We start from the raw sequence: 25,526 nt of genomic DNA on the forward strand, positions 1-25,526 counted from the left end.
AAAATATTATTTTATTACCTAAAACACAATTCTATTAATAAATTTTGTTGTGGACAGTCAAAAGTCCATTATTGGTAAAGGGAAGATAGTCGATTAATATTTTCCACACAAAAATTAAAATTTAAAATTAAGTGCAGATAATTGTAGGGCTGGATGGTTGCCATGTGTTTCCTTTCTAAGTGATTAAAAAAATTAATCAAATCTTTTAATGAAAAAGTGATTAAAAAATTCAAAGAATTTTGGTTAGAGAGGCAAATAACTATGCTGCCATAGCCTTTGTTGTAGGGATCAGCAGGAGAAGTAAACTTGGGTAGGGGCAGAAGAACTGAGAAGAAAGTGATTAAAAAAATAAAAAAGAAAATGAGAAGAACTGATATAAGAAAAAGAGAAGAGAATGTAAATGAAAGGGAGAAGAAGAGGAGAACAGATGGAAGAAAACGAAAAAGAAAAAACAATCAGGGTTTTTTTCATATTTTATATTAGCATTATTTTTAATGAAAAACTGGAGGTATAAATTGGTAATTCACATTATACAAGGGCATATCAATAATTTTATATTTAAAGAGTGGGTTATATTAGTAATTGACTCATTGATAAATATGGCATAAAATAAAATAAAAATTAAGTTAAATAATAAAAGATATTTTCGTCTTCACAATGAATTAACGGCAATTATTAACAGAATATAACATTTGGGTAATAAAACGATATTTTAAAAGTTTGTAAGTGAGAAAATGCCATTAAACCATTATTTGGGTGACAAAAAGTCATTTACTCTTTTTGTAGAAATATTATGTTAGCAGATACATTTGCAATTTTTGGGTCAAGCTATGCTATCTAAAACATTTTAAACTCAAGCAAAGAGTTTTATTTATATAATTTTTAATAATTATTTCATTCAAATAATAATTTATTATACGCTATTGACTATTGAGTAAACGACATGTTCCCACCCAAGGTTTCGCGAAATGGCAAGTTCGCAACCCTTGTTTCATAAATTCTAAATTCCCACCCTTAAATAACCCTTAAGCTACTTTATAAGTTATGAAGGATATTGTTACCATATTACCCTAAACAAATAAATTACCTTTTAACCCCCAAATTAGTAAAATTAGAAAGAAAAAAAAAAAAAAAAACCATCTTGCATTCAAATTTATTTCAATAATACCGTCATCCTTCACATTATCCACTCCAACCACCCAACCATTGCCACTGCCACTGCCACTACCACCACCCCCTCCACCAAAATCAGCCAAGATCTGCCACCTAACCACTCCACCAAAATCAGCCTAAATCCACCACAAACAACCACCAGCAATCAAAGGAAACTTCAATCACATGCAACCAACATACCAATCAAACAAACTCCAAAAACAAATTAGTATTTATGAAAGCGGTTGAGGTCTTTCATTGAGCAGTTGGTGAGCAAAGATGTTTGTGGCTTGTTGTCAAGTTCACGCTAGAAGAAAGAGTTGGATTAATTCGAGGAAATCCATAGCCTCCAATACTCACTTATTGCAACTGTTTTGATACCTTTCTCATTAACATGAAAGACTTAAATACAACTGGAAATAACAATTGACCGGATTACAAGGACTCAACCCATAAAAAGAGCATAAATACGACACTAATATTCAGCTAACAACCCGACCTGAAGACCTATTCTTAAGCCAAAATACTTGCAATGAATCAACGAATTAAGAACAAGTCTTAACCTGATGCCCATGTACAGTTATTGGACCCACATAATCAGACTAACTCAACTAGACTCTGGATTCTACTAGATTAAATAATAAGCAACCAACAATTGGGACCCCACGGCACCAAGGACATTTGCCCACCCCCCCCCCCCCCCCCCCCCCCCCCCCCCACCCCACCCCACCCCAAATGACCTTGTCCACAAGGTCTGGAAATTCGTCGACTAAGGTAGAATATTCCACCCAAGATGCTTCCTCTTTACCGAGCCCCTTCCATTTCACCAACACTTTGGTCACCACATGATTTTTTTTCTTCTTCAACCTCCTGTGCAATATTTCTTCTGGCTTCTGGTTCAGGTCAAATGATTCCATCCTTGTCTGTTGGTGGAAGAGTAACAACCAGCTTGTGTCTTTCGCCCAACTTCTTCTTTAAGCAAGAGACATGAAACACCAAATGTATCTTTGCCTCAGGAGGGAGCTCAAGCCGATAAGCAACAGTACCGATCTTCTCCAGCACTCGATATGGACCATAGAATCTTGGAGATAATTTCAAATTCCTTCATTGGACCACCGATTACTGCTTGTACGGTTGTAATTGAAGGTAAACCAAATCTCCAATATTGAAGCTTCTCTCAATCCTCTTAATATCTGTGAATTTTTTCATTTTGTCTTGTGCCAACTGCAGATTCACACGAAGGATGCGGATGATTTCATCTCTGGTCTTCAAGGTGGTTTCTACTTCTTGGAGTTGTGTGGTTCCTAGCGTATAAGGAATTAATTTTGGGGGTGGGTAGCCATAGATAGATTCAAAAGGGGATAATTTTGTAGAGGCATGAACGTTGGTGTTGTACCACCACTCAGCCAACGGAAGCCATTTAACCCATCCTTTTGGCTTGTCCCCCGAGAAAAACCTAAGATATTGCTCAACCATCTTGTTGACAATCTCTGTCTGGCCATCCGTTTGAGGATGGTAAGCTAGTGAAAATTTCAAAGTGGTTCCCTGCAGCTTAAAGAGCTTCTTCTAAAATGTACTCGTAAAAGTATTATCTCTATCAGTAACAATAGAATTAGGCAGCCCATGTAATTTAAAAATATTGGCTGGGAACACCTGAGCAATCTTTGAGGCAGTGTACGGATGAGAAATAAGAATAAAGTGAGCATAATTAGACAGCCGATCCACTACCACCATAATAACACTATAGCTTTTAGAGTTCGGTAATCCTTCAATGAAATCAAGGGAAATATCAGTCCATATCTTGGTAGGAATTTGCAATGGCTGCAGCAATCCAACTGAGTGGATATACTCGGACTTGTTTTGCTGACATATATCACATTCCTTGATAAACCTTCTGACCTTTTTCCTCATTCCTTCCCAATAAAACTCAGATTTAGCTCTGTGAAGAGTCTTGTGAAATCCTGAGTGTCCTCCTTGTGGGCTACTATGCAACAATTGAAGAATCTGTTCTCTCAACTCCCTTGAGGCTGGAATGTACAATCTTCCCTTGTAAAATAATAATCCATCCCTCTGTTTATAATTTTGGGATGCAAGACTTCCTTGTTCCAACGTTTTAATAATCTGCTGCAATTTAGGATCTATAGAATAATTGAGTCTGAGTTGTTCCAACCAAGTGTTAGTTGGTGCAGTAATAGCATATAGCTTCCCTTCCTTCTGTTCTTCCATTTTTTGGGACAAGGCATCAGCAACCTTGTTGTCCTTCCCTTGTTTGTATTCTACCACAAACTCATATCCCAAAAGCTTGGTAATCCATTTTTGCTAAAGAGGAGTACCCACCTTTTGTTCCAGCAAGTACTTGAGACTTTGTTGGTCCGTCTGTATCTTAAAGTTGTGTCCTAAAAGATAAGACCTTCATTTCTTCACTACTAAGACCAATGCCATCAACTCCTTCTCGTAGGTAGATAGTTGCAAGGCTTTTCCATGAATTGCTTGACTCATGTATGCTAAGGGCATGCCTTGTTGCATTAATACAGCTCTAACACCAATACTAGAAGCATCACATTGAATAGTAAAAGGAATAGAAAAATCTAGTAAAGCTAAGACAGGAGGGTTAGTTATAGCATGTTTAAGATCTTGAAAGGCCCTTTTTGCGGATTCGGTCCAATGGAAGGAATTCTTTTTTAAAAGGGTTGTTCAGGGAGCTGATATAAGTCCATATCCTTTGATAAATTTTCTATAATATCCAGTTAAACCTAGGAATCCTCTAAGGGATTTAAGGCTGGTAGGAAATGGCAAGTTAAACATTGCTTCAATTTTGGTAGGATCAGCTCGTACCCCATCTTTTGAGATTAGGTGACCAAGATACTCAATTTCAGCACATCCAAAACAACACTTAGATTTTTTTGCAAAAAGCTGGTGTTGTTTTAAAATGTCTAAAACGGATTGTAAATGATGAACATGGTCAGAAAGGTTTTTACTATAGACAGGAATGTCATCAAAAAAAACCAATATAAACTTTTGTAAATAATGTTTAAAGATGTCATTCATAAGGCTTTGGAAGGTTGTCGGGGCATTGGTAAGCCCAAAGGGCATTACCAAGAATTCATAATGGTCTTCATAGGTATGGAAGGCTATTTTAGGTATATCCTCTAGATGGACCCTAATTTGGTGATATCCCGACCTTAAATCCAACTTACTAAAGATGGTTGACCAATGAAGTTCATCAAGAAGTTCATCAACTATAGGTATAGGAAATTTAACCTTAATGGTTTCTTTGTTAAAGGCTTTATAGTCAACATAAGCCTCCAACTTCCATCATATTTTCTTACCAATAAGACCGGGGATGAGAATGGACTTTGGCTAGGTCTAACAATACCAGATTGTAACATTTCCTAGACTATTTTTTCAATTTCAGATTTTTGAAAGTAAGGGTATATATAAGGCCCTACACAAACTGGTTTTGCACCTGACTGTAACTCAATATGGTGGTCATGATTTCAAGTAGGGGGCAATCCTTTGGGTTCTAAAAACACTTTTGGATATTGGTTAAGAAGGTCATATATTAGTGGCTCAATAGAAGTTTCAATGGACAGCAAACTAGAATTTTCATAATCAATAAGCTGAATAACTAATCCTCTTTTATTTTGCCTAGAAACTTTACCAAATTTTTCTCCTTCTACTAATGAGATACCAATTGGTGACATACCTTGTAGTCTTCGAGGTTTGTCCAAAACTGAGAACTCCATTTGAAGTTTTGAGAAATCCCAAAGAATAGGTCCCAAGGTTGGAAGCCATTGAACATCCAAAACAATATCACATCCTCATAGGGTCAAAATGTAAAAATCAATGGTATAAAGATTACCCTACATATGTAGAGGTACTGCTGCACAACTCCCTTCACTATGTACTACCTACCCATTAGTCACTTTGACAGAGAGCCCTTCCATTGGATTAGATGATAGGAGAGCCCTTTGAATAACAGATGGGTCCATGAAATTGTGTGTACTTCCCGTATCAACCAAGATAACTATTGCCCGTCCATAAATGTGCCCCAAGAATCTCATTGTTTTTGGGTTTGGTGATCCAAATAATGCATGGATGGATATTCCGGGTTCTAACTCCACTATAGGTGTTTCCTCCTTAGACTTGCTCGCACTCACTTCTGCAACTTCAAATTTAGGCAACTCATCATCACTTGATTCATCACACTCCATAATAAACAGCCGGGCTGATTTACACTTATGCCCCAGGCCCCATTTGTCATCACAATTATAACAAAGTCCCTTATCCCGCCGCTCCTTCATTTGGCTAGGTGATAGTCTTTGGACCGGAACAATGGCCCTTTTTTCAGGTAGACTCGAGGGCCTAATAGCCAAACAAGTAGGAACAGATCCTAGTTTTGCAGTTCTCCTAAAGGCAGCCACATTCTTTTCTTGCATTTTTGCTAAACCAAAAGCAATATGTAAATTTGAAGGATTAAGCATACGTACCATAAATCGAATCTCTTCCCGCAACCCACTTAAGAAACAACTGAGTTTGTAAAACTCAGCCAGTCCTCTAAGTTGGTTTGAAAGAGCCTCAAATTGGCTCTTATAATCTTCCACTGTTGAAGTTTGCTTTAGCCAAATAAGAGCTTCCATGGGGTTTTCATATGGTGATGATCCAAACCTTGTCTGAAGTGCACGTACAAATCCTTCCTAACTACTAATTTCCCCTACAGCTTCAATGTCCTGGAACCAAACCAAGGCCTTCCTTTCCATATGGAAGGATGCCAATAGGACTCTGTGATGCGGATTGGTTTGATGGTAATTGAAGAATTGATTAACTCAATAGACCCACCCACTGGGGTCTTCTCCATTGAATTTAGGAAAATCCAACCACACTGCACGAGTCTGAATTCCCCCATTATCTTCACAAAGAGGGTTAGTCATCTGTCGTTTAGACCCTTTTGGATCACCAGAATTATGCTTAGTCTTCATCTGCACTAATGTCTCCACATTCGAGGTAACCACTTCTAATTGATGGGCCAGCCCTTCAACTACTTGTTGTAAAGAATTATGATTTTGCTGATACTACTCTTGATTTTGTTTGACAGTTGCCAAAGATTATGCAAGCTAGGAATATCTAGTACCTGTACCCTCAGCCATTGGAACAACCTGGCTTTGATACCAATTGTTAAGTTCACACTAGAAGAAAGAGTTGGATTAATTCGAGGAAATCCACAGCCTCCAATACTCACTGATTGCAACTGTTTCGATACCTTTCTCATTAACATGAAAGACTTAAATACAACTGGAAATAACAACTGACCGGATTACAAGAACTCAACCCATAAAAAGAGCATAAATACGACACTGATATTCAGCTAACAACCCGACCTGAAGACCTATTCTTAAGCCAAAATACTTGTAATGAATCAACAAATTAAGAACAGGTCTTAACCTGATGCCCATGTACAGTTATTGGACCCACATAATCAGACTAACTCAACTAGACTCTGGCCTCTACTAGATTAAATAATAAGCAACCAACAATTGGACCCCACATGCACATGACACTTGTGGGAGGCACATGGGAGATGGGAGGTGCTCGAAAATCACACTACACCCACAAAAATCCAATCCACAAAAACAAACTGTAAAAGCAGTCACCAAATTCACCCAAGCACTGCACCACCTGCAACTCCTTCCATTCTCCTCTTTCCTTTCTTTTTTCTCTTATTCTTCTTCTTCCTTTGTTTTTCCTTCTCCTCTCCTTCCTTTCTTTCTCCTCTCCTTCTCTCCATAATTTCTGTGTGAGGGTCTTGTGGTGACTAGATTCTGTTGCCACGAGGCCTTCACGTGGCAACCAATAACTGGCCACTGCGAGGGTTAAGGAGCAACCATTTGGTCGTTGCCTTTGACCCATGCAAAGGCCAAATCTAGCCACCACAAGGCCTGCACAAGTGGTCACATCTGGTCGTCTGCGTGGAGGCCTTGTGGTGACCAGTTTTGGTCACCGCGAGGGCCAAGAAGCAGCCATTTGGCCTCTACTTTTGGCCCACACGAAGGCCAAATCTGGCCTCCACGCAGTGCTGAAGATGAGATCAGGGTTTGGTTAAGGGTTAGGGAGGGAGAGAGGAGTGTGGTTGCTGGTCAAGGAGAGAAATGGGAGTTTGTGGTGAGGGAGGGAGGAAGAAGCAACGGAAGAGAAGGAGTTTTAGAGAGAGGGTGCTTGTGAGAGAAATTTGAGATGTAAAAGGTTATTTCAAAATTTTTATTTTCATTTTAGTTTTAAGTAGTGCAAATTACCACTTTATCCTTTAACCATTACATTAAATAATTTTATGTTAATTTAAGGGTATGAATCTGGAATTTATGAAACCAGAGGTAGAAACTGTTAGGAAACGACCCGGTTGCGCAGCGGAAAACAAAAAATTTACAACCACGGATCGTTCCTTAGAACCCAAAATCAAGGCACAGATTTCANACTAAGTGTAATTAGTCCTGCAAATATTTCAAAAGTGATTTAAATTTAATTTTCACATATGGCAGACTCGGATGGGAATGTACCATTATGGGATGCAATGCTGGGTGGTCATGAACATGTGATCAAACTTTTTATGGACAATGGTGCAAACCTTAATTCTAGAGATATGGATCACTTACTTGAAGAAATTGTTCGCCATGGAGGGGTTGTCACAGAGCCTAAGAAAAATGGCTCCACTGCTCTCCATGTTGCAGTTTGTGAAGACAACAATGAAATAGTCAGATTTCTCTTAGACCTGGCGATTTGTCTATTAATGGTTCAAAAACTTTGAAGCAACGAAGGGAGGAAGAAAGGAAGGCATCTGAATCTAGTGGAGATACAAAAGCATGGAATAGATTTGGCTGTGTTTTTTAAGCAGCAGAAAGTGTATTTAGTTAGAAAGGGTTGGCAGGATCCATGGAATCTTTAGAGTAGGGACTGAAAGTGTATTTAGTTGAGACAAAATGCATGTTTTGGTATGTTGTTATTTTGGGAACTGCTAGAACTGCTTGAACTATCATTTTCCAGATTTCTTTATTGTATTTGATTCTTGTTAATTTCCTCAATTTTTCTCTTAATTGATTGTTTGGTGAGTGAGGATCTTGGTTGACAAATTTTTAGGCTGCTATTTTATTAGTTTTTCTCTTAATTTGTTGAATACTTATTAGTGAATCAGAAAACAATTTTAATGGTTTTGATGAGTACTTTATGAGATTATCAAATTAACCTTGGTTGTTTAAGCGATGTGGGATATCACTTAAGTGATCAAGGCTTATTTATGCTGGATCGCTTCAGCGATCGTGTACTTAAGGATTATTTAGACACAAATTAGCATTGGTCGCTTAAGCGATGTGGGATATCGCTTAAGTGATCAAGACTTATATATGCTGGATCGCTTAAGTGAGAGCTAACATCACTTAAGCGATTATGTACTTGAGGATTATTTAGACACAAATTAGCTTTGGTCACTTAAGCGATGTGGGCTATCGCTTAAGCGATCAAGGCTTATATATGCTGGATCGCTTAAGCGAGAGCTAACATCGCTTAAGCGATTATGTACTTGAGGATTATTTAGACACAAATTAGCTTTGGTCACTTAAGCGATGTGGGCTATCGCTTAAGCGATCAAGGCTTATATATGCTGGATCACTTAAGCGAGAGCTGCATCGCTTAAGCGATCATGTACTTAAGGATTATTTACACAAATTAGCTTGGTCGCTTAAGCGATGTAGGCTATCGCTTAAGCAATCAAGGTTTATCTATGTTGGATCGCTTAAGCGAGAGTTGACATCGTTTAAGCGATTGTGTACTTGAGGATTATTTAGACACAAATTAGCCTTGGTCGCTTAAGCGATGTGGGCTATCGCTTAAACGATCAAAGCTTATATATGCTATATCGCTTAAGCGAGAGCTGCATCGCTTGAGCAATCATGTACTTGAGGATTATTTACATAAATTAGCCTTGGTCGCTTAAGCGATATGGATTATCGCTTAAGCGATCAAGGCTTATATATACTAGATCGCTTAAGCAAGAGCTGCATCGCTTAAGCGATCTTGAATTTGAGAAGGAATAGTTAAGTACAAAGAAAATTAGCTTTGGTCGCTTAAGTAATGTCAACTCTCGCTTAAGTGATCCATGATAGATAAGCCATGATCACTTAAGCGATAGCCTACTTCGCTTAAGCGACCAAGGCCAATTTGCTTCTTTTCTCCTCAATCTTTTGATATTGTGAACGTTTGAGTGAGAAATTATATTCCGTAATGTGGGTCAGTTGTCTATTCAATCATAACCATCCATATTTGTGAAATGAGGTATGTTTCTATTAATGTGTCACACTAGTGTGCTATGACATTTCTCCATGTATCATAAGGTTTTTAATTATATATCATAGTTGTTATATTTTGATGTTGTGAACATTCGAGGTTTAAATTAACGGTAATAATCTTCTTAAATGACCTTAATATGTGTTGATGGAATTAGGTTGTTAAATAATCCTCCATAAATGGCCTTAATATGTGTTAATAACCCATGTCGCTTAAGCGATCAAGGCTAATTTGCTTCTTTTCACTCAAATCTTGTGATGTTGTGAACGTCCCAAGTTAACATTAATGTTACTTAATATGGGGTTGTCAAATAATCCATATAAAAAACAAGATCGCTTAAGCGATGCAACTCTTGCTTAAGCGATCCAATATATATAAGCCTTGATCGCTTAAGCGATGACCCACATCGCTTAAGCGACCAAGGCTAATTTGTGTAAATAATCCTCAAGTACACGATCACTTAAGCGATGCAGCTCTCGCTTAAGTGATCCAGCATATATAAGCCTTGATCACTTAAGCGATAGCCCACATCGCTTAAGCGACAAAGGCTAATTTGTGTCTAAATAATCCTCAAGTACACGATCGCTTAAGCGATGTTAGCTCTCGCTTAAGTGATCCAGTATAGATAAGCCTTGATCGCTTAAGCGATTAAGCTAATTTGTGTAAATAATCCTCAAGTACACGATCGCTTAAGCAATTCAACATATATAAGCCTTGATCGCTTAAGCGATAGCCCATATCGCTTAAGCGACCAAGGCTAATTTGTGTAAATAATCCTCAAGTACACGATCGCTTAAGCGATGTCAGTTCTCGCTTAAGCGATCCAGCATAGATAAGCCTTGATCGCTTGAGCGATAGCCACATCGCATCGCTTAAGCGACTAAGACTAATTTGTGTTTAAATAATCCTCAAGTACACGATTGCTTAAGCGATGTCAGCTCTCGCTTAAGCGATCTAACATAGATAAGTCTTGATCGCTTAAGCGATATCCCACATTGCTTAAGTGACCAAGACTAATTTGTGTCTAAATAATCCTCAAGTACACGATCGCTCTCGCTTAAGCGATGAATCTCTCGCTTAAGCGATATATCTCTCGCTTAAGCGATCTAACATAGATAAGCCTTGATCGCTTAAGCGATAGACCACATCATTTAAGCGACCAAGGCTAATATGTGTCTAAGTAATCCTCAAGTACATGATTGCTTAAACGATGTCATCTCTCGCTTAAGCGATCCAGCATAGATAAGCCTTGATCACTTAAGCGATATCTCACATTACTTAAGCGACCAAGGCTAATTTGTATCGAATAATCAATTTAAAAAACAAGTTTGCTTAAACGATCCAGTATAGATAACCCTTGATCGCTTAAGCGATAGCGTACATTACTTAAGCGACCAAGACTAATATGTGTCAAATAATCCATATAAAAAAAAAAGATCGTTTAAGCGATCCAATACTCATCACCACCTAATATCATATGTTCAAAACTTTAAACAAAAATATCCTCAATCACCAAACAATCTCATAAAGATAATCTCATAAAGTACTCATCAAAACCATTAAAATTGTGTAAAACAGGTCTATACAAGGAAATTGTGTTCTATTTATGCTTCTTCCAAGGGAGTTACCTTGTCCTTTTCATCAATATAAGTACAGACCGGTATAAGGAAATAAATTAGGGACACGAATTATGAAACCTTGAATGGATTCTATTGATTTTTGAGACAATTTCAGCTGTGAGCTCAACCTGGCATGCATTTATAACCTCCTGAAGTTGGCTTGACTTGGTAGCTCCAACTACAGCACTTGCAACAAGAGGGTGTCTCAAAACAAATGAAAGGGTTTGATTAATCATAGTACAGTGCAACAAACAACAATTCCTTTCATGCTTTAAACCTTACTGCACCAATTCAGTAATTCACACAAATACAAAGAGAAAGAGGTTATACCAATTCCCTACTGCAAATGCCTTCCTTTCTTCTCCCTTCGTTGCTTCAAACCTTACTCAATAGCAATTTCACACCCTTCTGCCAAACCTTCCATGCTTCAAACCTTACTCAACAGCAATTCCATACCCTTCCATGCCAAACCTTACTCAACGTATAACCAAGAGCACAAATAACCCAACAACAGACCCACAATGCACATAAACAAGTCACAAGCAAGAACAACAGCAATCCAATAACACAGTAACAAGAGAAAACGACTATTTCATTAAGATTCCAGAATTTACAAGATAATGAAAAAAAGTGATTAAGAAAAAAGGCAACACCCAGCTGGTCTTTTCCCTTTCTGCCCCCTTTTCCTTTCCTCCAGCACCCCCACCAAAAGCCGATCCTTGTTGGCTGCCGAAACCTCCAAATCCAATACCACCTGTAGCATAATTCTTTCTAATAATTCAGCATCAATTCTTTTATTACTGGTCATATTCAGCACCATCTGTGCAACTTCTGGAGCCTGCAAAAAAAAAAAAAAAATATATATATTAAGTAAACAATAAAGCATAAAACATTGATAACTGAAGAAATAGATTATTGTGAAGTATACTGATTTCATATTCACTAACATATCATATGATCTCATACATTAATAGTATACATTAATAAATATGTATTTTTGCATATATTTTTCAGGAAAGAAGTTACTCCAAATGGATGTATTCTCAGCCACTGGGGACCAAAAATATAAAGATCATTCACCATAAAGTCTGTGTTAAAATTATTTTCACCAGCAGCTGTTAAAAAACACACACAAATGGGTGCTCTGGACTTCGCAGATGAGAGCGGAATAGGGGGGCTCGGGGTTTGCCTGCATATTGCAGGGCTGTCTGTGCGTGGATAGTGTATTTCCTCTGATTTACAGTGTATTTTTCCTCAGCACCTGATTGCTAGTGTTAAGACTCCATTTTTTCTTCTAAATGCAACTTATGATACATGGCAGGTAAGTCCTACATCTCTACGATGCAACAAAATGAAAAACATTTCCTTTATGTTCTTCCCAAAAGCCATCCATTTGCAAAGGTTCCTGAAGATTCTTGGTTTCTTGCTGTACTCAGTAGTTCCAATTTAGACATAAACAACTTTCTTCAGATGCTCAAATTCGTTAAAATATAGTCTTAAGATGGTTCATAAAAGTTTATTGTCTTGAGCAAAGATTAACTGCTACATGGTTCCTCACAATTGGCGCATGGATGGTGGGTGATTCTGAAGCATGAAATTTCATGGCTCGTGATGCCTATAAGCTGCCTTAAAAATGGTGAGACCTGAGCACCCAGATGAAGCTATCTGAGTTCTTTTTTCCCTTCCTATTAATTAGATTCAGGTCAGCTTTGCTCCACCATTGGTTGATCCTCATGGCAATTGGCATGAATACAGAAACAACTATGCTCGTTGCACAGCATCCCAAATTGGTTTTCTGCTCGATGATTTGATCAGACGTTTTAATCTCTATTATTATAAAAAAAAAATAGGATCTCAGCCATTGTAACTTAACCGGAAATGACAAGGAATGGAAAAAAATGCAAAGAGCAAAGAAATTGAGAAATGGCAGCAAATTGGAAGAAAAAACGAGAGAGAGAGCGAGGTGTTTGAATCGTGTTTTGAGAAAGAGAAAATGAGAGAAATGTGTTTTGCCTTTCAAATGTTAAATCAACTTCTTTTTATTATACTTTAACCCTCAAACATTTAAATCTTTTCACCTTAATTATTTTTGCTGCTTTAATTACCCTTTAAGTGTGTGATGTCAGATTTAAAAAAAAAAAAAAAAAAAAATCAAAAACCTTTTCAATGTTATATTCTCAATTCGAAACTTGGGAAGGCGTATCAGTTAAATTTCCTCTAATGTTTCCAGACAATTGTGACAGCTTCCTCTAGTTGACTCACAAGCCAATTATGAGTCAACTATGGCGGCCACAACCTTTGCACACAGTCTCTCTACCGCTCATTAGTCAACCCTATTTAACTTTTAATGTTATTTTTTATTTAATTAATTATTTTAACTATCTTCTTTTCACAAATTCAGTTTCTTAATTTCTTTCTCATCCTTCTAAGCATTTTCATTTAGCATTACTACAACCAAGAAGAAATGGCGGAAGTAATTCTTTTTGATGCTGCAGGCAAAATCTTGGAAGTCTTGGGGTCGCTGGTTGCCAAAGAAATCGGTTTGGCTAGCGGCGTTAAGGATGAGATTCGCCAACTCATTGATACTGTCCGCACTGTTAAAGCTATTCTTCACGATGCCGAGGAGCAGCATAGCAAAAAGAATGAAGAGGTGACGGTTTGGCTTCAAAGGCTCAAAGATGCGCTTTATGATGCAGATGACTTGTTGGATGATTACTACACTGAATTTCAACAATTGAGAGAGGCGATGAATAGGAATACATTAGCGAAAGAGGTGCGTATTTTCTTTTCCAAATCTAATCAGATTGCATTTAGTATTAGTATGGCTCATAAAATTAAGGCTATTAAGAAAAAAACTAGAGGCGGTTTTTAATGCAAGGCCGATTTACCGCGTTGAGCAGCTTCCTGATAAAAACCGAGTGGAGAATGTAGAAAGGGAAACACACTCTTTTGTGCATGCTGATAAGGTTTTTTGGAGAGACGAGGATAAAAATAATGTGATACGACTTTTGTTGGACTCGGATGGTCGTGAAAATGTTTTGGTGATTTCCATATTTGGACTTGGGGGCTTAGGAAAGACTACACTTGCTCAACTTGTTTACAATGATCAGAATATCATAAACCATTTCAAATTAAGGATGTGGGTATGTGTGTGTGAGGACTTTAATTTGAAAATAATTATGGAAAAGATCATAAAATCTGCGACTCGTAAGGAAATTGAAAAGCTTGAAATTGATCAATTGCAAGAATGCCTTCGCAAAGAAATTAATGGGAAAAAATATTTATTAGTTTTGGATGATATATGGAATGAGAATCCTGGTATGTGGGACAAATTAAAAAATTTGTTAGTGAATGGAGCGAGAGGAAGTAAGATACTGGTGACTACACGCAGTGAACAAATTGCTAAGATTACTAGCAAATTTTCTTCATATGTCTATCCTTTGAGAGATCTAGATGAAAACAAGTCTTGGTCTTTGTTTCTGCAAATAGCCTTTGAACATGGGATAGAGCCAAAAGATTCAAAACTAGTGACGTTTGCAAGAGAGATTGTAGCAAAGTGTGGAGGAGTTCCTCTTGTCATAATAACAATAGGACACTTACTCTATGGAAATAATAACAGAGATCATTGGCTGCATTTCAGGGATAATAAAATGATGAGTATAATTAAAAACGAAAGCGACATTTTACCTATATTGAAGCTTAGTTATGATCATCTTCCTTTACATTTGAAACAATGTTTCATCTATTGTGCATTGTTTCCCAAAGGTTACAAGATTGAGAAGCAAAAGTTGATTTACCTTTGGATGGCCCAAGGTTTTCTTCAAGCATCAAATGAGAACCAATATTTAGAAGATGTGGGTCATAAGTATTTTATTAATTTACTTTCAAGGTCGTTTTTCCAAGATCCAAAATATGATAAATTGGACAATGTAGTTGCATGCAAAATGCATGATCTTATCCATGACCTCGCTCAATCAATCGCGGGGTTTGAATGCATTGTGGCAACTTTAGACACAACCAACTGATTTGATAAAAGATGTCATCATGTTTCACTTCATAGTACAGTAGATTCATCATGGAAATTTCAAACTGTATTGCATGGTGTAACACATGTAAGAACTTTACTTTTATTTGAATCAAATGCTTTTCTTGAACTTGATGGTGATTTTGAATTCTCATCAAGTTCTATATCCTTGCGCACTTTGGATTTTGGAGAGTTGGAGTTTAAGAAGTTGCCAAGATCGATTGATAAATTGAAGCATCTACGATATCTCAATATTTCTTATAATGGTTATATTGTAGCACTTCCTAATTCAATGTCGAGACTGTGGAATTTAGAAACATTAGACCTCTCTAACTGTTTAGAGCTTAAGGAACTACCAAGAGATATTAGAAAACTGGTGAACCTTAGGCATCTTATAAATGAAGAATGTGATTCTTTAGTTGGAATGCCATATGGACTAGGGCTTTTGACTAATCTTCTGACTCTATCACTGTTTGTGGTAAGCAAGGGAAATAGCTCTAGCAGTAGAAAAAGAAAAAATGGTGGGATAGAGGAATTAAATGGGTTGAACAACTTGAGGGGAGAACTAAAAATTAAGAATTTAAAATACGTGGAAAATAGCAGCTTGGCCAACTTAAAAGAGAAGCAATTTCTTCGGTCTCTAATATTGAATTGGGGGAGAAGTGACGGTGAAGAAGTTGAGGAGAATGATGAAGTTGTGTTAGTAGGTCTAGAGCCAAACCCAAATCTGAAAGAAATTACTATAAGTTCTTTTCTAGGGGTGAAGATGTGTAATTGGCTTTCCTTCCTCCCAGATCTAACTTCAATTAGTATAGACAAATGTAAGAAATGCCAATATATTCCAATGTTGGATCAATTACCTTACTTGAAGAGTTTGTCTCTTAGATTTCTGTATGATCTAGAATACATTTCACAGGAACCAAGTAACAATTATTCTTCCACACCATCAACAACATTCTTTCCATCACTTGAGGAACTCACACTCTATCATTGTCCTAAATTAGAGGAATGGTGGAGGATAGATGATGATGATCGAGTAGGGTTGCCTTCATTTCCTTGTCTTTCCAAATTACGTATCGAGTATTGCCCTAACTTGATGTCCATGCCACTATATCCATCTATAGAAGAACTGACATTGAGTAGGACTAGCTCAAAACCGCTGGGACAGACAATGATGTTGATGAATAGAGTGGATCCTTCAACTTCCTTCAACTCTTCTGCCCCCCTCTCCACATTAAGTTTTATGGATATTTCTGCAATTCCAGATTTAGAATCTTTACCAGTTGAAGGGATGCGAAACCTCACTTCTCTAATGGATTTGACAATTTGGTCATGTCCAAGACTAACTCAAGTGCATCATGGTATAAGACTTGACTTGCTCATGGATGACATGCAATCACAAAGTCTCAGAAACCTCTATTCTTTAAAGCTTTATAGCCTTCCCAAATTGGCATCTCTCCCAAAGGGGCTTCGATATCTTACCTCTCTACAGGATTTGACTGTTAATGAGTGTTACCAACTTGAATTGCCTGAAAATGAGGATGAAGATGACATGCCATGGAAAGGCTTTAGGAGCCTCAATTCTTTAGAACTTTCTGGACTTCCAAAATTGGTGTCTCTTCCAAAGGGGCTTCAATATCTTACCTCTCTCTAGCATTTGTTTATTGATGGGTGTGGCCAGCTAGAATTTCCCAACAATGAAGATGAAGATGAAGATGACATGCCATGGCAAGGCCTTAAGAGCTTACATTCTTTACAACTTTATAGCCTTCCAAAACTGGTGTCTCTCCCAAAGGGGCTTCAATATGTTACCACTCTACAAGATCTGGATATTGAAAAGTGTCATAATTTAACGGATCTACTGGAGTGGATATCCAATGTAACTTCACTTTCAAGGCTGATTATCTACAAATGTCCCAAATCGTCAACAAAATGCAAAAATAAGATGGGAGTGGATTGGCCAAAGATTGCTCACATCCCTAATATTAGAATCGATTATGAATGGGTTCAAGAGAAAGGTTGCTATCAATTGAATTAAGAGGTTGATTCTTATTCTTCATCAGGTTGATACTTCTCTTTAAATTTATAAATCAACATTTCCAATTGTGTTTGACTTTTATCTTATTTCTTTTATGAGTCAAAGATTGCCCTTTTCATTATACTTACTAATTTCTTTCATTAATGAACCGTGTTTTGGGAGCAAATGGTTTGGAATTTGTAATTAATTGGATGGTAGTTATCTTACTCGTTCATTAGTTTCCCTCTAATTCTTTCACATTTGCAATCGTCTAATACAAAATGTAATATTCATATAGCATCATATGTTTAATTGACATAAATCTGTTTCAATATTGACTCTGGAAAATATCTCGATTCGAAATGTAATCTATTGCAGCATCAACCTTCTTCTTGTTTGGGTTTCTTAGAATCTAATAAAATTCAAGTCAGACAACAACATAACTTTTACTTTCCTCTTATTTCCTGAATTTCCATAATTGCTTGAAGGCTTGTAAGATCCCAAACATATTTTATTGGGAAGTTAATCAATCAAATTTCTAATTTTGTTTTTATTTTTTTATAACTTCATTGTTTTCCTCTCAGGGTTTCTAAAGTTGTGAATATGTCTGTGATACAACTGTGCACCAATCAGTCAATTATGCAAATAATTGACTGTAATTTATGCATTTATATTTCATTTGTATTCTTTTTGAACTTTATGATATATGAAATCTGAATATTGACACTTCTTTTATTTGAATTGCAGTCAACTATTTGTTTCTATCTTCAATGGTCAGTGAAGCTTGCGATACATTGATGCTTATACATGTCTCAGAATTTGTTGAATTGTGGTTCACACCAATTTTTTTGAACAATAAAACTGCTCAATGAGTGTTCAAATACTCAATGGTAATTATATCATTTATATTTGCCTGCATTTATATCCTTGCACTTTTATTCTAGATGAACAAAAATTTTGCCTTCTCAATCAGCATTATTCTTATTCATCCCTTCTCTTTAAATTGTCTAATGTTTCAGTTGCTGTCCTGTAGGCATTGTGATGGAAGAACCTCTTACTAAATCAAGACAACATTACAGTTGTTATATCCACAGTTCTTTGCTGATACTTTTGGCTTTTTAGCCCTGTTCTTCATAGATATGGGTATTTACCTTAGTTTGCTTTGATATTTTCAGAAAACAAGTTGTGAACCTGTTATTTTCTGGAATAAAGATAAAAAATTTATGTTTCAGTTTTGTCTGCCTACTACTGCCTATTTGATAAGTTAAGGAGTAATTAGATGAGTTTTTGTATACGTACATGCCTTGCTCATCATCTGAACTCTCAATGATTTTTCATGGGTGCAGAGTCTGGAGTTCTAGACTTAGAGATGCTTTTGATCCTACTGAGTGTGGGGAAGGTTAAGACTTAAGTTTAGCAAACATTGAAGAATATGCATTAGCAGTTGAAGTTCATGGATTATGAGTCAGTGAGAAACAATAAGAATACGCTTCAAAGCGCTAAGGAGGTTCAGGTAAGATTGAACACTTGGCTGTTTGAATCAAACAATTCATCATGAATGTTGGGCTCTTTCTTCTACCAAATATTTGTTGTTTATTTATGCTCATACAGCTAAGCAAATTCAAATTTGCACACCTCATTCTTGGTGATTTGAATTGTAGAATACTTGTGAAATTGTAGAATACTTCTTAATGTTTCTTATGTGCTTGGAATGATTGATTTCTCTTTTTATCCCCCTAAAATTAGAGTTGGTTCCTGTATCATTTGGCTCAGAAGAGGAATCTGGGCAAACAGTAGAAGTATGTGGGAAAGAGATTCTGGTGCATGGTCTTTCTGACAGGGAAAATGTCCTTGCTTCTGTCATTGATAAATATCCAAATATGATCGTGGTGGACTACACTGTGTCCAGTGCAGTGAATGGTAACCAATAATGATTCTGGTTATTTGAAAAAGATGAAAAATGTTGAAAGTTGGATGTTTAGCAGAAGAAAGACTAGATTTAGTAGTTTATTTCCATAAAATGGGCTAAGTTATTGGATTCAATTGAAGTTGTAAATTGCAAGTGTTTGTAGAAACCATTTGGAAATGACAAAAAAAGGGAAAGGAATATGATTTTATCTTATAAACGGGGCCAATTGAGTCTCCTTTCTCCTCTTAACTATCTTTAGGTTTGACTTAATTGCTCAAATTATAAGTTTTCTTTACGGTCTGTCAGTAGTCTGAGGACCATTGATCTTGTTTGTTATTATTCATTAGACCAGCTTAGTTCAATACATATTGTTTGTTCAATTCAGCCTTCATTTGATTGTTTACATACAACATTTTGTTGCATAGAAGGTTCTCTATTTTTAGTTTGATTACTTGTGGCTCTTTTGGCAAAATGGAGATAACGCAGAGCTTTATTGCAAAGTTGGAGTGCCCTTTGTTATGGGAAGCACAGGTGGAGATAGGGATAAGTTGTATAAGACTGTAGAAAACCCAAAGGTCTATGCTGTGATCTCATCACAAATGGGATAACAGATAATGTGGCTTCTACTCGTCTAATAAAATGTAAATACTTGAATGCTCTGTGATTAATTGTATTCAATTTCCTAATACTTTTTTGCTTTGGTAGGTTGTCGCATTCCTTGCAGCTATAGAAATAATGGCCGAGCAATTTCCTGGAGCCTTTTCTGGGTAGTTAGTTCATGTACTTTGTTTCTGAATTAAATAGGATTGAACAGCTTTAATATCTTTCTTCAATCTTCATTGTGATTGCACATGTTGTAAGGAGTAAAGATTAGTGTAAAAGTGAAATGTTTATATTAAGTGGTAATCTTATGCTGATTATTTATTAAATGACATTGTATCTATCATCTTTTTAGGTGGGACCATATTCCTTAGCAAACCTCTGCCCCTTAGCTGCAGACGCTTTCACACATTGCATCCATTTACAAACTTAGATTTCTAAACTCAACTGTTTTTTTTTATCATATTTTGTCATTTAAACCAAATGAGCTTAACAAAATCAATGGATGCTTTAATTTCATTAAGTTTTATCTTGATGTAATGATGCTCTTAGCTGATGCATTATTGTATAGGGTGTTGGAATCCCATCAAACAAGCAAAGTGGACACATCTGGAACTGCCAAGGCCGTTATTTCATGCTTTCAGAAATTGGGGGTGCCTTTTTTATAATATGGATCAGGTTGTTGAATGACCTCTGAGGTCTTAGCTTGACTTAATATTTTATAGTTTCTAGGTTTTACTTTTTACAAGTTATGTACTGTAATGATTTATTGATATAGAATGGTCACCTTGGAAGGATATTTCAATTTATGTCTAACAAGGATATTTCACCATTTATCTTTATAGCCGTGTTTTCCACAATGTTTATCTAGTGTACATGCATATGGATGGGTGTCTACTCTGAGCTAAAGGAAGACAAATTAGTAATGTTGACATTCTGTTGATTGGATTATTGAATTCTCAGAATGCTATTGTCCAGGCAGATCTGGTTACTTCCATTTACTAGCCTGAATGTTATTTTATTGACCATGAATCTTTACTTTTGTTGGCTTTCTTAGTCCGTCATCTTATTGAACTTTTATTAGATACAAATGATCTGGGATTTCAAGCAACAAATTGAGATGGTGGGAGTTCCAGAGGAGCGTTTGGCTGGTCATGCTTTCCATATGTATCACCTCACCTCACCCGACCCGACCAAACGTACTAACAAGCATCCTTCTCTTTTTCTTTTCTTTTTATCGGCCAGGTATATAAATTCATCACTCTGATCTTAACTGAGCATCAGCTGACTATTTCTCCTCTCTTTTGCAGAGTTTCTTTCGAGTTTCAGCATCATGTTTGTGGTAGATCAATATATGCCGAGGATACTATTGGTGCTGTAATTTTCCTTTCTGAAAAGGTACTAATACTTTCATTCATTGCCTATTTTATACTAGATTTTCTTTCACATGATATTACGTATACATTATAACATATTTTTATTCTTTGATAAAACATATGAATCAAAATTTCTTATAAAGATCGGTGTTCCTAATTTTCGACCAGTATGATCTTGAGTTTTTAAGGATGGATTAGTATGATGATGCCGTAATTACTACTTTGATTTTTAATCGTCATATAAAATCAGGTTCAGCCGCAGGCTGCAAGCAGCAGGAGGGAAACATGTGATAAAAAATTTGTTTTCATTTGTTTGTATTAGTATATAATTCAGCTCAAGATGCCTAGAAATATTATGGACATATTGAAGGGGATTTTGAATAAATGTTTTGCCCTTGAAAGTACATTTTTTATTATTATTGTTCTTGTTGTTGTCATTGTTATATTATTCATTTATTTATTTTAGCATATCAGGACGTATGAATTATGTATTACATAAGGTATTGGGAAGTATTGGAATTTCATTTGTCTAGGGTCAAGTTTAGCATTTAAAAGAATGAACCACATTTTAAGGGAATAGGCCTCATTGTTTGGTGTCCTTTCACTGTCCTCTTGCTTTTTAACATTGATATTAAAAGGATTTTAAATAATAATTGCCTTATTATCTCAATGATGTGAAGAATTTCCAATGAAGATTTTAAGCAGTTCGCTATGATATGGAAGGCTTCCTTTTCCCCTAAAATTAAATTCCAATACAGCAGATTTACCCAGCCTTGAATTGGTCCACTTCATGGCTCATGGTGTTTATGTGTAGAAAGTAAGAAGAGACAGCTGACCATCTCTTCCTCCATTACATTGTGGCTTCTTTTTTATGGTCCAAAGCTTGCAGAGAAGCCAACATTTTGTGGGCTATTTTGAGAACCATTCAAGAACTTGTTCTTCCCTTCTACTGAAAATTTATGCGCATTTGGTAAAAGTAAAGAAAACCGAGATGCTATGGGATTGTGTGGTGTTAGCTAGCGTGAAAGAAAAATAAAGTTTCTCAAGAGGCTATATGAGAGGATTGTAGTGTATTGTGGGACAAAGTGTATTTTTTTGCATTACTTTGGGCCTTCGTTTCAAAAGACTTCAAAGATAATTTGTTCTTCTTTATTCATCTCAACTAGGATGGGGTTTTGCGTTGATTTAGTCTTGGTTTTTGATCTAGTTTTTGGTCTGTTTTCTCTGTATAGCTGAACCTATACAGATTTTTTGATGATTTCTTTGTATATTCCCCCCTTCTCTTTAGGCGAACTGGCGTCTTCAGTTGATACCTGATCTGCTAGTGAATTTCTCTTGTTCCTTCATAAATACAATACAATCTTTACTGTTTCATATAGGAAAAAGAAAATGATCTCAATGACATTTTAGTTTCTTTATTCTGTTTGCCTACACAAAGATGATGAACTTTTTGTAACTATTTAGAAAAATTACCATTTCAGTTTAACACTTAGCAACCAATTTAGAGGGCTTTCCTGATCATTTACTCAACTAGCATGGTTACATTTTCAGATTAAAAACACCCTCAAATTGTTAATGCTTAGAAGCAGCTAGTGCTTTACACAAATTTTACACTTCAAAACCTTTTTCATTGTGAATTAAGTCTTGGATCGACAAAGTTTCTCGAAATTAACCAAAAGATCCATGAAACAAGAAATGCATCTTGAGAAAGAACATTGAAACAAAATTACTTGAAAGCCTTCTGTATATCTGAACAGTTACAAATTTTTTTGCCTCATTACCTTCTTTGTTGTTTCTTCTTAGCATGTGTGACTGAATATTTCAACCTTTATGCTGTATGTACTTTTGTCCAATTTTGCATGCCTCTATTTATTGCCTTATAACTGGTGGAAGAGCTGGTGTAGTTTTGTTTTTGTTGTATTTTGACTATTGGTGGGATTAGATTTAAATATTTCTTACTTTTGTAGATTTACTAAAAATTTCATGCAGATAAAGTAATATAAATGTATAAGATATATGATATTGAAGTGCTTGCTCACCTATTTGTCTGCTGAGCAAGAACTGCCGTGATTAACATGCTGCTCCTCTGCTTTTCACTATACTATGTATGCTAAAAAGCAATCGGCTTCTGTTTTGTTTGATGTTTCATTAGACTATTTCACAACGTTTTAGGCACATCATATAGCTTTATAGCTTATAGTGGTTGATAGATGATATTGTATGCAATAATCTTTTCACCTCAGGCTCATGAAATTGCAATGGTGTCAGCAATTTAAGAAGCTCAGAAGGATAACCTTAGAAGTTTCAATGATTACATGATGAAAGTTTTGGAGGTTGGTGTAACATGATAGGCTTTTAGATTATCATTATAACTTTGTTTGTAGTTCTCTCTTCACACACACTGATACAACTATTATTTCCTATAATTGGAAAATGTTACTTTTCTATATATTTGCTTAGAAACTAATGAAATTAGAATAATGACCAATAAAAACAAACACTTTGTTTACTTTACCCATTGTAGCTTCTTGCCTCTCTGTTTATGGAGCAACATTTAGTTGCATTCCCTCAATCAATTGTTTACTTAATATTTTCTGCCATTGCTGTGTGTATATACATGTTCACGTCGATTAATTGATATTTTTATTTTAAAATTTAAATTTAAACTTTTTCATTAGCATTTATGTTTAATTTAAGATAATTCCAATTGAATAGACGCAGGTCAGGACATTTGTTCTTGGGTTACTCTAATTGAAGCCATGTAAGTTACAATTACAGTTTCAGCGGGTGATTTTGTATTTTGTTTAGATTTCTTTGTAAATAGCATTTGCAAATATTATGGAAAAGGTTATATCCTTCAAACTAGTATGCTTCATAATTTTTTGCTGTCTCCATGACAAGAAGTCTATTGATTAATTTGTTATTGTTCACTGGCCTGTTAGGTGGGAACTAATTCCCTTGTTCTAGAGTGTTGATAATAACTATTAAATCTAATTTTCTATATTACAATTTTATGTATTAAAATTGAATTAATATTTGAAATGTTAATAAAAAAAATTTAATTTATTGAATTATTGATATTTGAAAAGTTAACTAAAAGCAATTACGTTTTTTATTTATAAATCGTTAATTATTTATTTGAAAAGTTAACTAAAAAAATAAAAAAATAGGGTAACCCGGTCCGACCCGTAGCCTAACCCGGCGGGTTAGGGTTGGCGGGCCGGGTTGGGCTAGCCATTACCCCAAAAATTGCGGGCTTAACCCGGCCTGCCTTTGTTGGGCGGGCGGTTAAGACCACCCCCAAAGAAGTAACCCGCCGCAGGCCGGGTCGAGTCAAGCCGACAGGTTACTTTTCCACCTCTACCTCCCAAGAGTCGGTATGGGTACGGGGACCCCAAATCCCAGCCTCGCCTTGCCCACACCCATCCCTAAACTATAGGGACCAAAGTGTTACAAATTTTTTTTTAAAATTAAGCCAAATATTAGGGACGAACCTGTTATTATCCCATTTTCCTGTGTGAAAAAGAAAACCGTTAGATGCTCTGCACTTTCACTAAACCGTGAGCGGGAAATAGTTATTCTCCCCTCGACATCCACATAATGTTTCCAGACAATTTTGACAGCTCCCTCTAGTTGACTCACAAGCCAATTATGAGTCACTATGGCGGCCCACCCTTTGCACACAGTCTCTCTACCGCTCATTAGTCAACCTTATTTAACTTTAATGTTATTTTTTATTTAATTAATTTTTTAACATCTTCTTTTCACAAATTCAGTTTCTTAATTTCTTCTCACCTTCTAACATTCATTTAGCATTACTACAAAGAAGAAGAAATGGCGGAAGTAATTCTGTTTGATGCTGCAGGCAAAATCTTGGAAGTCTTGGGTCGCTGGTTGCCAAAGAAATCGGTTTGGCTAGCGGCGTTAAGGATGAGATTCGCCAACTCATTGATACTGTCCGCACTGTTAAAGATATTCTTCACGATGCCGAGGAGCAGCATAGCAAAAAGAATGAAGAGGTGCGGTTTGGCTTCAAAGGCTCAAAGATGCGCTTTACGATGCAATGACTTTTATGATTACTACACTGAATTCAACAACTGAGAAAGGCGATGATAGGAATACATTAGCTTGCGTATTTTCTTTTCCAAATCTAATCAGATTGCTTTAGTATTAGTATGGCTCATAAAATTAAGCTATTAAGAAAAAACTAGAGGCGGTTTTTAATGCAAGGCCGATTTACCTCGTGTGAGCACTTCCTGATAAAAACCGAGTGGAGAATGTAAAAAGAGAAACACACTCTTTTGGCATGCTGATAAGGTTTTTGGAGAGACGAGGATAAAATAATGTGATACGACTTTTGTTGGACTCGGATGGTCGTGAAAATGTTTTGGTGATTTCCATATTTGGACTTGGGGGCTTAGGAAAGACTACACTTGCTCAACTTGTTTACAATGATCAGAATATCATAAACCATTTTAAATTAAGGAGGTGGGTATGT

The 25,526-nt window shown here is 36.3% G+C and overlaps 1 protein-coding gene and 1 pseudogene across 1 annotated transcript; both read left to right on the forward strand.

Annotated features, from left to right (window-relative positions):
* Positions 1–13,566: 13,566 nt before the first annotated feature.
* On the forward strand, positions 13,567–16,780 carry LOC116141537 (disease resistance protein RGA2-like). The gene is made up of 3 exons (XM_031427038.1): positions 13,567–13,875; positions 14,003–14,967; positions 15,163–16,780. Exons 1-3 carry the CDS (start codon positions 13,567–13,569, stop codon positions 16,778–16,780), a joined length of 2,892 nt encoding a protein of 963 aa, XP_031282898.1.
* Positions 16,781–18,442: 1,662 nt separating this feature from the next.
* Positions 18,443–25,095, forward strand: LOC116141538 (annotated as a pseudogene).
* The last annotated feature ends 431 nt before the right edge of the window (positions 25,096–25,526 follow it).

The sequence above is a fragment of the Pistacia vera genome, unplaced genomic scaffold, assembly GCF_008641045.1.
Source record: "Pistacia vera cultivar Batoury unplaced genomic scaffold, PisVer_v2 Contig40, whole genome shotgun sequence".
NCBI lineage: Eukaryota > Viridiplantae > Streptophyta > Magnoliopsida > Sapindales > Anacardiaceae > Pistacia > Pistacia vera.

Bases quoted from the DNA above. Each gene is read 5' to 3' on its own strand.
- LOC116141537 (XM_031427038.1), top strand. From the start codon at position 13,567: ATGGCGGAAGTAATTCTTTTTGATGCTGCAGGCAAAATCTTGGAAGTC. The intron at 13,876-14,002 runs GTGCGTATTTTC...CGCGTTGAGCAG, and splicing joins GGAATACATTAGCGAAAGAG to CTTCCTGATAAAAACCGAGT. The intron at 14,968-15,162 runs GTATTTTATTAA...TTCACTTCATAG, and splicing joins TTAGAAGATGTGGGTCATAA to TACAGTAGATTCATCATGGA.